This window comes from Chelonoidis abingdonii, chromosome 19, assembly GCF_003597395.2.
Source record: "Chelonoidis abingdonii isolate Lonesome George chromosome 19, CheloAbing_2.0, whole genome shotgun sequence".
NCBI lineage: Eukaryota > Metazoa > Chordata > Testudines > Testudinidae > Chelonoidis > Chelonoidis abingdonii.
The window spans coordinates 38970047-38984445 of record NC_133787.1 but is presented as its reverse complement, the minus strand read 5'-3'; the positions used below and the strand labels follow the sequence as shown (position 1 = coordinate 38984445).

At 43.2% G+C, this 14399-nt stretch overlaps 1 protein-coding gene across 4 annotated transcripts in view; it reads left to right on the top strand.

Annotated features, from left to right (window-relative positions):
• The window catches only part of GALNS (galactosamine (N-acetyl)-6-sulfatase), an 82615-nt gene that overhangs the window by 52430 nt on the left and 15786 nt on the right, over nt 1-14399 (top strand). For 2 of the 4 annotated variants that reach the window (XR_012657297.1, XR_012657298.1), the window contains 2 exons: nt 5915-6032; nt 9883-10000. Coding sequence is in view for 2 of the 4 variants with exons in the window: in XM_032764245.2 (XP_032620136.1) it covers nt 5915-6032; nt 9883-9969 (205 nt within the window). In the remaining 2 variants the exon portion in view is untranslated. Of the gene's footprint in view, nt 1-5914; nt 6033-9882; nt 11370-14399 lie in introns of those variants that run through there. The other 2 variants (XM_032764245.2, XM_032764241.2) reach the window with 1 other exon arrangement.

The following is a 14399-nucleotide window of genomic DNA, read 5'->3' as shown; positions in this document are numbered from 1 at the left end:
GTAAGATAACTCTGATTCCCTAATTGTGTATTTACTCTACAATGATGGTCAAAAAAACAAACAAACCCAACACCAGAAAAAGAGTGGTTAAAAATAGGCTGAGATTAATTGGACCAGATGGACAATCCTTTTGCTGATTGCTGGAGACAGCCAGCCACCAAGAAGAACCTGATTGACATACTCAGGGTATGGCTACACTTGGAATTTCAAAGCGCTGCCACGGCAGCGCTGCGGGAGCACTGCTGCAGCAATGCTTTGAAGTGTGAGTGTGGTCGGAGCGGCAGTGCTGGGAGAGAGCTCTCCCAGCGCTGCACGTAAACCACATCCTCTACGGGTGTAGCGTGCAGCACTGGGAGCCGCGCTCCCAGTGCTGCCGCCCTGATTACACTGAGGCTTTACAGCGCTGTATCTTGCAGCGCTCAGGGGCGTGTTTTTTCACACCCCTGAGCGCAAAAGTTGCAGCGCTGTAAAGTGTGAGTGTAGCCATACCCTCAGGAACGGTGTTCCCTAGATGAGCCTCTGAATTCAGAAGGCCTTGCTCCCAGAGAGAGCCAGCTAGAACCTCAGACAAAAATCAAGGACAACATGGTTGATTGTAAGTGCCTTGGAGAGAAAAGGTGTGAGGCAGTCACTCGGACCTAGCTCTTTGTAGGCTTTCTGTGTTGTCAGCAGGAGAACTGTGGAAGGAGTGTGATAATTTTGCACAGCAAGAGCCAAAAGGATTTAAGAGCAATTGTATTAAAAATGCCCCAAAAGCTACCAGAATAAAAGATGATTAAAATATGGGTCTCAGGGTTGTTTTTTTATTCTAACCCTCTTCCTATTTCCGTTTACGTCATGCCTCCTTCCCGTCAGTGCAACTTGCTGCATCTGAGACGCAGAGCCCAGTCCGGTTGTCTCCATCTCATCTAATACAGATTTTACATTGAGAATAAACTTGACAATGGAAAATAGCAACAAAGGAAGACTGAATAATAGCAGAAGTTTAAGTCTTAAATACTACAGTGGTGGATGCTACAGGAACCCCAGAAAGTACCTGAAGTAGATAAGATTAGCTCATCAGGGTCTGGGTGTGATTATTTAATTACTAGAAACCAAAAGGGATTTTTGTTAAACTGTTCCTATAGAGAAAGAAGTAAAATACAGAAGCCACTTTATTAACCAGATTTTATGATGTTCCACTACCTTCACATATGTCTGATTTAAAATACACTGGAAATCTGAGCACTGGTATTAAATAGCTTGGTGTCAGACTTCTAGGAAGCTTGTTCTACTATCAGGAGGAGTCCAGTGGCACCTTAAAGACTAACAGATTTATTTGGGCATAAGCTTTCGTGGGTAAAAAACCCACTTCTGTCTGACAAGAAGTGGGTTTTTTACCCACAAAAGCTTATGCCCAAATAAATCTGTTAGTCTTTAAGGTGCCACCGAACTCCTTGTTGTTTTTGTGGATACAGACTAACACGGCTAGTCCACTTACACTTGTTATATTATGACCATTTGGTAACATTTCTCTCAATATTAAGGTAATCCTATGGTTCCCAAGATAGAGGTATTGGAGTCTGCTTGTATATAAATCACCTGGAAAAGGTATAATTTAAAAACCAAGACCTAACTCAAAAACTAAGCTAGCTAGAAATGTTCTGCCTGATTTGGGTATACTGTTTATTACGGGTTTATGTGTGATGAGAAAGATAAAGAAATTGGCTTATAACTTCTCATATAATTCAAAATTAGTAGCAAACCTGAAAGTGAAGGACTGTGAGGATTCTAACATTAAAACCATACTCTGTTAGTCAAAGTAGTACAGTGCATTAAAGACCTCTCCATCCCCTCCGCCAAATGTTAATTTCACTGTAGGGCATGGGGGAGGGGGTTAACAGCGGAGCAGTTTACACTGGTTTTGTTTGGGGAGGGAGGAGATGAGAACAGATTGCCAAAGCGCAATTACTCTATATGAACAAAGCACAGGCCACACCTGTGTCTGGGACCTAGTGCTTGCAATGCAGCCCTGATTGGCTCCCAAGAGACTTCCTGGAGGTAAAGTGTCAATTAGTGTAATGACCCTGAACTTCGTCCACTCTGTTCTTTCATTCTGAGCGTGGAATAACTTCATGTACACAGGGGGATCTCTTTTAGCAAACTCCTCTCAACAACACCTGCTCAACCCTTGCTCACATTCTCTCTTCTTTCACTGCTATTCCCAGCTCTTCCCTTTGGCAGGATTGTTGAGCTAGAATACAAATGCAGTGTGCCCTGGAGGCAAAGTGGTCTGAACCTTCACTCAGACGGTAACATTCAAAACAGCTGGATAGATAATATCATTTTTATAGAAAATGCTGCAGACTCTGCACTTGGGGTCTGATCCTACGTTCCAAATGAAGACAATGGGGCGACTCGTAAGAGATAGAGAAGTTCCTAGCTATGTTAACAGTTCACAGGTAGATTTCAGGTTGGTTACCAGGAAATATTTACCCCCTAAACCTTGGGTACTAATCAAACTTGCACTCCTAATACAAACTTCTTCTCCAGACATGCTTCTGCCATGAGGCTGTAGGCAGTGGCAACCCACTACATACAGTCCCTAAATACTGCTCTGTGAAAGCTCAGCACATGAGCGTGGGGATCATCAGGCATATTGTAGATAGGAGCAGGTCAGCCAGCAGGTCTAAATAAATTGTGAACTCCATGGGGCAGAGGCTCTGTCTTCCTCCGTTTTTGACAGAGCCAGCCACACTGGCACTCAAATAATAACCCCAAAGGAGCGAATGATGACTTCGTGGCATGACTCCAGTTTAAAGTGAACAGTAGTCACATGGCCAGGGCACTCCCCTAGTACCACCCCCACACACTTGGGACAGGACTAGATGAGAAACATGGGTTGTGTTGAAAAACATGTTATAGCCAACGCATTTTAGGGCCAGACTGAGAAAACCTTACATTGACTAGTATGCTGGCCTACACCACGAGGAGTCCCACGGAAGTCAGACTTGTGGAGTTGAGTACTTCAGGTGAGTAAGGCTGTCACAATTCAGCATGTTTTAAAACCCTTGCGGAGGCTCAGTGTAACTTTTAAAAACTTGTTTATTTGGTACTTAACTTGTTTTCACTAACACCTTTTAGGTCCTGTGTTTTCAAACACAGACTAGATATGGCCTTGAGGTGTGAAACTGTTGTCTGAGCCAGTCTGCTTCAAACAGACCATGCTTCTGGAAATTGTTCAGTCTGTGCCACATACTGAAAGGATCTAACTGTTGAGGTACTACAGTGATGGATGGTTTGAATACCCCAAGATAGATAGACAGAGGGAAAGGGGTGTTCCCATTCCACTTTCCCTGGCTGATCTGAACAGGTTCACAGGAACTGATGTTGGCCCAAGGTTTCCTCTGGTTACTGAACTAGCGAGGGACACACAAACAATGGCCTACGTGTGCAGATCCGAGCAAGGAGATGCTGTAAATGACAGTAGCCTTCTCCATTCTATTCGGCACCATGCAGACTTGTGACAGATGGCTGGTGAGAAGCAGAGCTGTGGGCAACCCCAGTGGCTGTAATTATGACAAAAAGGAGGGTTTCACCATTGACAGCCTTGACGTGTATGAAGCAAAAAGCAGCAAAATCACAGCAACACATTGTTACCTGTCAGCCAGTCCACAGCTCGGGTCTCCAGCTAATTTTGAACCCTGTACACCAAATGCACTTTTGGTGGGTGAAGCATTTAACCCTTAGGTATTCTGTAAAGAAGATATGAAGCTTAAAGTTCCACTTATAAATAGTTTATAAAAGGTTAGTAAATGCTAAATAGGGGTTAAATGTGTTACAGACATAAGTAGTATGTGTGTTTAGATCATTATAACCACATCAGTAAAAAGTGTGGTGGTTCTGAGCAACCTATTGATTGGTTGGACTCGAACAATTAATTAACCGTTTATTAAAGCATCTTTAATAATTTATTAACCCTCCTATAAATGGCTCCTAAATACAAAGTGTGATTAAATAAGATTTTCAAAGCGCTTTGAGATCGATAGATGAAAGGTGCAATAGAAGGACAAAGCACTGTTGCTATTAGAATGTATTTTCATGTGAAGTACACAAGCTATCTTGGTTTCTGATATGCCAGTCACGGTAGCATTTAGGCTTGAGAAGCATTCACTCTTTTCAACTTTGCAGCATAGTGACATTTCCCCCTTTAAAGAACTATCCAATTTTAATGGCTCCAGTGCCCAATTTATTGTATAAGTCATCGTACGTCTCCTCTCTTACTACATTCACAGCCTTTGTGAGCTTCCCTTTGTGATGTCTCCTGACAGTGCGCAGGCATTTCTTTGTGATCTTTTCCCTGTATGTCAACAAAGATTAGCTTTTAACGCCGAACAGCCTCAGCTGAATAACATTTTTTAACAAACGGTCATCCTGGGAGTCCCGTGTGCTGAATGTGAGCAGAGTACCTCCAGATACAATGTGGCCATGCGGGTGCAATACTGTCTCAACTCACTGGCCATGTGGTTGCTGCTTTGAATGCTCCTATCAAGAGTGGTAGCCAGAGATGGTCTTTGGGACCTGCAAAATGTTTGGTCGACCCCCAGTTTTTAGAATAGCCTCAGGTGTAACACAGAACTGGAGAACCTGCTGCAATTGGAGAAAAAAGGAGATAGAGTGTGATGGAATGGGAATTTCACAAGAATAATCTCTCCTGGTGGTCCAACCAAATCATACCTCTGGCCCTGGTGATAGTCTCTACATTTGTTCTCTGATACAGGATACAGCTAGCTAGGTGTGAGAGAGACAGATTAGCTTGCTTGAGCTTGTCAGTTCCCTTTAGTTCTCTATCAGCATAGCTCAGACCCATCCCCACAATCAGTTTCTCTCTGGAAGGCTGCCGAGGAGATGTGATATTTATAGGGTTTACTGGAAACAGTTGGCACATTGCTGGGCTTCAAGATATGATTGTTTTTTAGAGAAGGAAATTAGCTGGAGTGCGGGGCTGGTGGCCAGGTTGGGCTGTTAGCAAAGAGAGCCTGGGGTCAGGACCACGTTGCATTGTTTCCCTTTTATCTCCAGAAGCAATTTGCCGTTCTCTGTTTCTTAAGTGACTCTTAATATGGGCAAAATGAGATCATTGGGTATTAATCCTCCATTTTAGAAGTACTTGAAGTATTACCACAGTGAAATAGAGTGTAAGCCACTTAAACAATACCTACTGAAGTAATAATGCTGATAAAAGGGAGATAGGTTCACAGTTCTTTGCATGGGGGTTTTAGGCTGCCAACTCCCCATTAAGGTCAATGGGAGAAGCTTGGCCAGTGTCCTGTGTGTGAATGTGACAGGTTGGTGCCAGCCAGCAACAAGAATGTTGCTGAAGAAAAACATTCTTGTGGTTTAAACATGGAGTGGGGAGCTGGGAACTCTGGGTTCTGTCTCTGTCTCGTGAGTTCTCTCTTTTTCGGGTTCCCCATTTGTGGAGTGGGGTTCGTGATATTTGCCCACCTTGCCGGGGGATTGTGAGGCTGAATTAGTCAATGTTGGCAAATAAAATACTAAATCCTTGGGTCAGGGGTGCAACAAAGATGCAAAGTTCTGTTGTTTCCCTTGTTATAGGGAAAACAGGTAGGGTGTTCCAAGCAGCGAGGGCCCCAAATCCGACTGAAAGGCAATGGAAGTTTGACACACAGCCCCCTCCAGTTCTTCTGGAAATCCTACCCAACTTACTCATTTACTTATTTAGATGTGTTACCAGGTGCTTGTAGAGTGCTCTAGACACTGTCCCATAGCATCCGTACCAGGCATCAGTTTCCCAATGGCCCTAAGTCCCATGCGCTGTACAGACTCCTGTCCCCTAAATATACCATACATCAAACCAGACATCAGGGTAGTGTCTGTCTAATAACTCCTGTTGCTTTTCATATTGTTCTAGTTTTTCCAGCTATGAGTACCAGGAAGTTATGGAACAAATATCCCCCAAAGTCCAGCTGCACAAGGAGACCATGGTGCCAGGGGAGCCACAGCTGAACGTGTGTGACAAGGCCATCATGGTAAGGGATTAAAACATAAATCAATTTGAGCATCCTTGGCTTATAATGTATTTCGTAAAGTGTAAAAGTCTCACCTAACACTGAGGAGGGCTGGAGAAGAAATGTCATTCGGTCCTTTCGAAGGGCTATCTGGCTACTGCATTGAAGATGCAGCCATTGGTTATCTGTGGAATGCCGTAGTACAAAGTGGGTGGCCTTAGGTCTGGAAAGTCTACCAGCACACTGCGATAAATTCTGTGACATCCTTCCTTACAGACAGTACAGTATCCACAGCTCTAGTGCCTTCTCCTCCTTCCTAATCCCCTCCACAAATCTCAGAAGTCCAGCTGCATTGTGAGCAATGGGATTGGCACCTGGGCTCTCGTCATTCTCAATGGCTTTGGGTATCTTTGGTCTTGGTCCACCTTCCCAAGCTCAGCCCACAACTGTTTTTCCAAAGTCTTCGTGGTCTTAAACACAGCAGCTGGAGAGTAGTGCTGATTTTCTGTTCAGATTGTATTTGAAACTGCACATTTTATAGTTGTGCTTTGGCATTTCAGTCGAAAAGTCCCTGATTTCTCCTGAGCTCCTTGTGAACGTGATGATTTGGGACATTGAGAAGGGCCCGTAGCAGTGTGCAAGTGTAATGGCATAATTCCCCAATCTGAACCTAAGAGTCCAAAAAAATGGGGCACCAACATGAATTCCTCTAAGCTTAATTACCAGCTTAGATTTGATAGCTGCCACCAATCAGGACTCGGAGTGCCTGATACACTCTGGCCCCCCAAAACCTTCCCTGGGGACCCCCAAGACCCAGACCCCTTGGATCTTAACACAAGGAAAGTAAACCCTTTCCCTCACCGGTGCCTCTCCTAGGCTTTTCCTCACTGGGTTACCCTGGAAGATCACTGTGATTCAAACTCCTTGAATCTTAAAACAGGGAGGAACGTCCCTTTCCCCCCTCCCCTTTCCCCCTCACCCAGAGGCAATACAGATTCAAGCTCCGTGAATCTAAAACAAAGAGGAAATTTACCTTCCCCTCCTTCTCTCTCTCTCCCTTCTCCCACCAATTCTCTTGTGAGTACAGACTCAGTTTCTTTGAGCATTAACAAGGGGAAAAAATCAATCAGGTCTTTAAAAAAGAAGACTTTTAATAAAAGAAAGAAAGAGTAAAGATAATCACTGTAAATTCAAGATGGAATATTACAGGGTCTTTCAGCTTATAGACTCTAGAGAGAAGCCTCCCCCAGCAGAAATACAATTTAAAATACTTCCAGCCAAATACACATTAAATTTCTACCAGCCAGATACACATTTGCAAATAAAGAAAACAATCAAAAAGACTAAACCGCCTTCCTACCTTTGTACTTACTAAATTTGAACAGAAGATTAGAGAGCCTGTAGGTACGTGTGGTCACTCTCAGAACCCAGAGAGAACAACAGACAAAGAAAAGAACACACAAAACAAAGACTTCCCTCCACCGAGATTTGAAAGTATCTTGTCTCCTGATTGGTCCTCTGGTCAGGTGTTTCAAGTTTACGGTTTGTTAACCCCTTACAGGTAAAGGAAACATTAACCCTTAACTCTCTGTGTCGAAAAGTCCCTGATTTCTCCTGAGCTCCTTCTGAATGTGATGATTTGGGACATTGAGAAGGGCCCGTAGCAGTGTGCAAGGTTTGAAGCATGTAAACCCCAAAGAGGGAGAATTATTTAGTGTAATCCAAGATGTGTGTCTGGGATACGGGGATGAAACTGAACAAAGGAAAATGTTGTAGGTTGAATAACAGGAAAAATCTTCCTGACAGTGAAATAATCTTCCAGGGCAAATTCCAAAGGCTACAGAATATAACATAGGGAACAACCTTGCATTAGTAGGGAGATGGATAGAGTCGCCTAGTAAGTTTTTACCATCTCTAATTTCTAGGATTTTCATGTCTTGGATGTGTGCAGGGGAAGCAGTTGAATCAGTTCTTCTGTGCTGCCTTTGTTTCAGGTTTGCTTTAATCACTGTCATCTCTCAGCAATGGTATTACATTGCCTGCTTTGATAAATGGATTGAAAGGGTCTCCAATTTCTGCACGTACCTAGTAGTGGGTCCCCATATCTGTTCTTAGTGCCAAGCCCATTTACTTGGGTTGTGCACTGAAAATCCCTGGGAGGACTGGGAAGAGGAATTTTTCCTATTTAGCCATGGAATAAAGCAGATCAACCATTTTGTAGCTGTTACTCCAGTCTTGGGACAGGAATAGGCGCTGCAACTTTAGCACCTCTGTGCCACCAATGTGGCAAATCCTCCACTCTTGTGCCCCAGTGTTCCCTGTCATTAGTGTGCAGGGAACCCCTGTTGAGCTGATCTCTCAAATGTGCTTTTTTGAAGAAACTGCCCCATGCCTGGACCCACTCCAGTTTTGCTGGATGTGGGACTTGGCACATGGAAGGGGTCTCAGGACGTGGTGTTTCAAGAATGGATCTATGAAAGCTGAATAGACTTAAATCTTGAGTCTAAAGCAGATGTAATCCAGTTTTTCAAAGGGATGAAAATTCCCTTTCTTTGTTTGGCTCTATATTGCTTCAGCAGAATGTTTAGCCTGTGAAATTTCCAGTGGGTTTTCCTTGTTCTTATATATTTTGAAAGTGAGAAACATATTTAGAAAGCAGAATTAATTGTTCTTAAATTGTCTGGAGCCCTTCATTTCAGGAGACACGCTCATATGAAATCCCTCTGCCTTCCCATTCACCACCCACAGAGATTGTTGGTGCGTCACTGCCATCTGTTGTTAGTTATGTGGAATGTAAACCTGCTCCAGCATTTTTTATAGCATTAATCTTTTCCCTGGAGGAATCTGATAGTAAACAAATGGAAATGACTAGATTATATAGATATATAAAAAGACAGTAGGTCAGGGCAGACTTGACCTTTAATAACTGACCAGAAGACTTTCCCATGGAAGTATGGGCACTGAGAGAGAAGAAAGAAAGACCATCATTTACCAGGCTACTGTTTCACAGGAGGGAGACTGAGAGCAAACGATTTCTGGAGACACAACAGGAATTGTAACTTTTCATTCATTTTACTGCAATCCCACATTTCATTTTGGGGTTTTTTTTTCCCATCATTTAAATATTCACCCCCAACCCAACCCGCCCATTTCCTAATAGCCCTTTGGAAGCTGGGTTTCCTCACTGACCAGGTTTATCCTCTGCCACCTGCCCACTGGGATAAGATCATTCAAGAAGCAAGAAAAGAAGGGAGGCAGATAGCCTTGGTTCACATGCTTTGGCATGGTTGTTATCTAAGCACCTCCTAATCCATCAATTCATAGGCTAATCCCCCAAAACGCTCTTTAACGCAAATATTCTTCTCTTTCTCTCACCCTCAGTCTTCAGAAGCTGCTGCCTTGTACTTGGTTCCTTAAGAAATTTTACAAAATACCTCACTGCTAATAATTACAGTCTCTTTCTGGATCGGGGGCAGGGGTTTCACCAAACATGTAGATTTGCTCCCCCACCACAACTCCCTGCAAACTGCAGATCTCAGCGGGGAGGCTAATGCAGGTGTCTGTTACTGAAGGAATGTGGAAGGCAGTTTCATAACCATCTGCTGGAAAGGGATTTGTGGGTTTGCCTGAAGACTGTAGGGATGAAGTTCCAAGGGTGTAGCTAGACGGACCCTACTAGCTTCAGTCACAAGTAAAGGTTCCTTTTTCAATGAGAATATAAGAGTGGTCTTGTGTACTAAAAATGTAAATGGGTCTGTTGTGGCTCAGGGCTCATTGTCCAGCTCCTCTTCCAGACCTTGACAGTTTAATTCCACAAGGCTGATTTTATGTTTCTCTCCCTCTCTCTCTTTTTTTTTTTTTTTTTAAACAGAATTGGGCTCCTCCAGGCTGTGAGAAGCTAGGAAAGTGTTTGGAACCTCCCAAGTCCAATCCAAAGAAATGCTTTTGGCCGCACTAATATTCCAGCACGCAAGATCTGCTCGAAAGCCGTAAGCAGCTGAGATCATGGTTCACAATGCACATGGACACTTGTGTTTACATCATGGAAGGGAGTGATGTAAGATATCCTCACGTACTCTTCAGAAGGGACCAATGGTTACAGCATTACTTCTCAGGGTTTTAGCAATTCGTTTTCATTTAGTTCAGTGTCTCTCTTAATGGGTCAAATGAGATGTTGCTGCAATACATAGTAAATTTTCAGTAATTAATATAATTTTTAAATGATATGACTAAAGAAGATTTTCAACCAATCACAGCTCTCACATTCCCTCAGGAATAACATGGCTGTTCAGTCAACTTGCTTGTTTCCCACTCAGGCTGTTCTCTTGGATAACTCTTCATGAAAGTGGCCAAAAGTGGCCTGAAGGGAAGGTCCCAGAAGAAAGTTGCCCAGAACTTTCATACCCTTCAGATAGAATATGCCAGATTTGCTTTGCTTTACTTTCTAGTCACATAGGAATAAAGTTTGTAGCTAGCTGCAGTCATTTTCAGTAACTGTTTTAAAATTGTACTTCTAGTGTAAGCTTTTTGAGGCATGGCCTTTTTTTTTCTTTTTATCCTTTTTAGTGTGTGTATACAGCACTTATCACAATGGTCTCTGCACCCACAGGCGCTGTGTCTCCCTGATGCCAAGATTCCCTTCAATAGCCTAATATTAACGAGCAGGTTCCAAGCAGGAGAATGCTCTGTATTTGTCAAGCATGAATCTGCAAACAGAGCTGTTGTGAGCATGAGCTAGGTAGTGTTTGTAATGCACTTTGAAGATGAAAAGTGTGATGTAAGTGCTAAATTTCCCTACAGTATTACACAGAGTCCCTTTGGGACCCAGGAATGGCCCTCGGTGGCTTAGTCCATGATCCATTCACTTCTGAAAATCTGGGTTCAGATATGGATTTGGTCATGCTTCCAGCCTGCCAAAGGAAGTCACTTTTCAGTCATATGGGCACAGCCAGTTGGAGGCTCAGAAAGGCCCATTTGCATCAGGATCTTTAGTCTTGGCAGTGTTCCCAGTTTATGCTCTATGGGGAATTCTTCTCACAGTGCAATGTATCCAAGTGCCGCACTCAGCATTCTGGGGCCAGCATTCCTGTAAGTGTCGTTCTTAGGAAGTGTGGATCCCCAGCAGACAGTGATATTTGTTTAACTCTCTGCTCTGCACTTGTTTCTTTATAAGAGACAGAAATTTGATATGAAGGAGCTACTGCTTTAAATTAAAATAATAATTGTAGCAAATGGAAATTAGCTCCATAGCTGGATTGTTAAGAAGTATTTTTAATCAATGCCTCTTTCAAAGGTGGACAGTTTTTAATGTTGTTCTGGGCCCAGGGGAATTAAAGAACAAACTAAAAAGGTATTTGATCAGTGTGTGCAGTGTGTATTTTTTGAGACTGACAAAACTAAGAGCACAGCAGTCCAGATGCCAGCACTAGTATTAGAAACCTGCCTCTCTTCTCCTGAGCAGAGTGAGAGCCAGTTGGGGTGAATGGCAGGATTCTGGCCAGGTGCTATTACAGCTCTGAGAGATGCAGCACAGTCTAGGATGGGACTGGAAATCAGGAGAGTTCTAATCCCAGCTCAGCCAGTGAACTGCTGCGAGACCCTGGGAAAGTCACCTCCCCTTTCTGTGCCTTTGTTCTCCTCCACCCTTTATCGACTGCAAGCTCTTTGGGGCAGTGCCTGTCTTACTGTGTTGGGGGCCGGGGGAGAGGGTGCCATTATAATGGGGCCCTTTACACACTACTGTCATACAGATAAATACCTCACACTGGGACAGATTCACTGATGAACTCCAACTTTTCCACCACTCTGGTCACACAGAGTAGCTGTAAATTTGGCTTACCTGGTTGGGTAAGCTGTGTTTGTGGTTGGCTTGCATCACTGTAGCACACAAAGCAGCCAGAACATATTGGTAAATCCTGCCCTTAGTATTTCTATAGGACCCTCGATGCAAGTTTGATCCAGGCTCCAGCCGCCCAGAACACTCAGTGATTCAGTGCGCTCACAGAGACCTCTGTGGTTTGGGAACTGCTTGCACTGAGGCAGGGATTGGTTTTCTTGTGGCTGTTGGCAGCCTTTCAAAGAAGGCAGGTGAGTCTGGCTGACTGGCTGGGCTGCTATTGGCAGTGACGGTTTCTTGGTGTTTTGCTCTTTTAAGATGTGTAGTTTGGAGCAGCACATAACACGGACAGAGAGAGGACTTATGTCTTGAGTTCATTCATGGGTACGTGTTGTTGCCTTCTTTATATTTAAATATGCCTCCCAAGTGGCATAAGCTTAAAAGCTGCCCAGGCTGAGAATCCAGGGAATTCCTTCCTTGACTTTAATTTCCAATTAGCTGATCCAGGAGACTCCAGAGATGGCCCCTTCCTCACCCCCTGAGGCTGTTATCAGCTCCTCAATGCAAAGAAGCTTCTGAAATTGATGTAACTAATAATCATGGGAAAAGTCCTACGCTATTCACAGTCTATGGCTTCAAAATTGGAGGCTTGATTTGAAAACCTGCAGCAACAAATGGATTATCTCGGTGGCAAATTAGTCTCTGTGGACCAACAATTTGGGTATCTGTGCACTAGAATTGGAAACCAGCAGATCAGTTCCAAACACTTACACCCAAGGTTAATGCCCTGCAAAGTGTGTTGAATATGGTGATGAAAGATAACATGCCTCTGCATTTTAAATGTGAATCCTTGGAAAGCAGTGTTAAAGTGAAAAGGCAAAGGTTCTGAACTGACCTGCCAGAACGGAAGGCAATGACAGCTGTGCATTTGCTAATCAAATGTTGACCCAGGCCTTGGGACGGAGTCCTCAGATGGGTATTGAGGTTGACAGAGGCTAGTGGGTTTTTACTAATGGACCTAGAACTAATACTAATGTGGAGGAGACTGTTGGACTTCAGGGGATGTTCATTTTAGCATCGGATCCTGCAAGGTTCTGAGCATTTTCAGATGATGTTAACATCAATGGGAGCTAGCAGTCCTCAGCACCCTGCACACTGAAGCATTTTACTGAGGTATGGGATGCACCCTCTTGGTCACTATCTTTAGTAACGACTTCCCAAAGCCATGTCCCTCTTTGTAAAGTGAAGCTGATAAGGTGGGTAACTTTGGGAAGGTTGAGAATACATTTTTTTTTACTAGGTATGGCAACATCTACTCAGTCATAACATTAATGATTCTGAACAAAGAAGCACTAATGAAGAAAGAACTCATGAGGATGGGGAACTGTTGTTTTCATCTCCTTTTCAAGAATATTCTGATTCAAATTGGGGAGAAAAAGGTTGAGTGGGATAAGGCAAAATGTTCTGCAGCATCGATAGTGGCTACTTCATCAGACAGGGAAGAGGAATCCCAACCAATGATCTTGCTGCTGTACTGTGCACTGGAAACTTTACAAACTACCACACAGAATAATTTCCCTTTTTTTTTACCAGTTTTTATAACAGTCGCTCCCAGAACTTGAACATCCTAAGAACTGTGTTGGATTTCAATTGGTGTCAGGACAGTGGTCTTCTTAATGAGTGGCTTGATTTCTCTTTCTTGAGACTTATTTGGAAACATATAGTTTTGCTTGAATGTTTCTGGTAGTATCAGTGTTTGAGACATATTTCCTGTGCATTATTAGAAGAGGTAATACAGAGTGCGCTAAAGTTATGCTTTGTTTCCTCTAAACTAAACTGTGGTCTTTTTTAAAGGCATGTAAAGAATAATGAAAAAATATTTTGCGCCTCATTTGAGTTGCTTCCTCTTCTCTTGGTTATTTTTGACCTGTGGGCATTGTTTCCTAGATTCAAGGCATAACCTCTTCTGTGGTTTACATTTATTCCTTGTTCAAGATCTAGTTAAAATCCTATAAATGAATTATAAAAATAATTCCATAAGAAGGTGGCTTTCCAGGCAGGAATCTGTCACCTTTTAGGAGAGAAGAAACATGAAATCAATCACACTCCATGAAAGAGAGCCAAGTCAGCAGCTGGCTTTTAGCTTTCAGTGCATTTTATTTCCCTGGAATCAGTTAATACCCTTCTGGGTATAACTAGGTTGGATGGCAACAAGATTCCTCCATTGAAAGGGATACAGGCTATAAGCACCGGGAGATGTGATTTTGAGACATTTGTGCCAAATCCACCAGTTCTGGATTACTCTCACAACCCCATTTTGGATGACTAGGCCAGCTAGGGGAGAGTAAGGAAGCCAGTGGGGGGCTTTCGATTGGACTCTATGTCGTGAAGAGTCTAAGCAATCATGGATATGGCTGACTGTAAAATGACAGCATTAGACTATGGTGCCTTTGACTTTATTACAGAAATTTGCCTAATTATCCAGTACCAAAGCTGAAGGCTGCATTACAGAGCTGGTTGGAGGAAAAAAACATTGACTGACCCAGATTCCA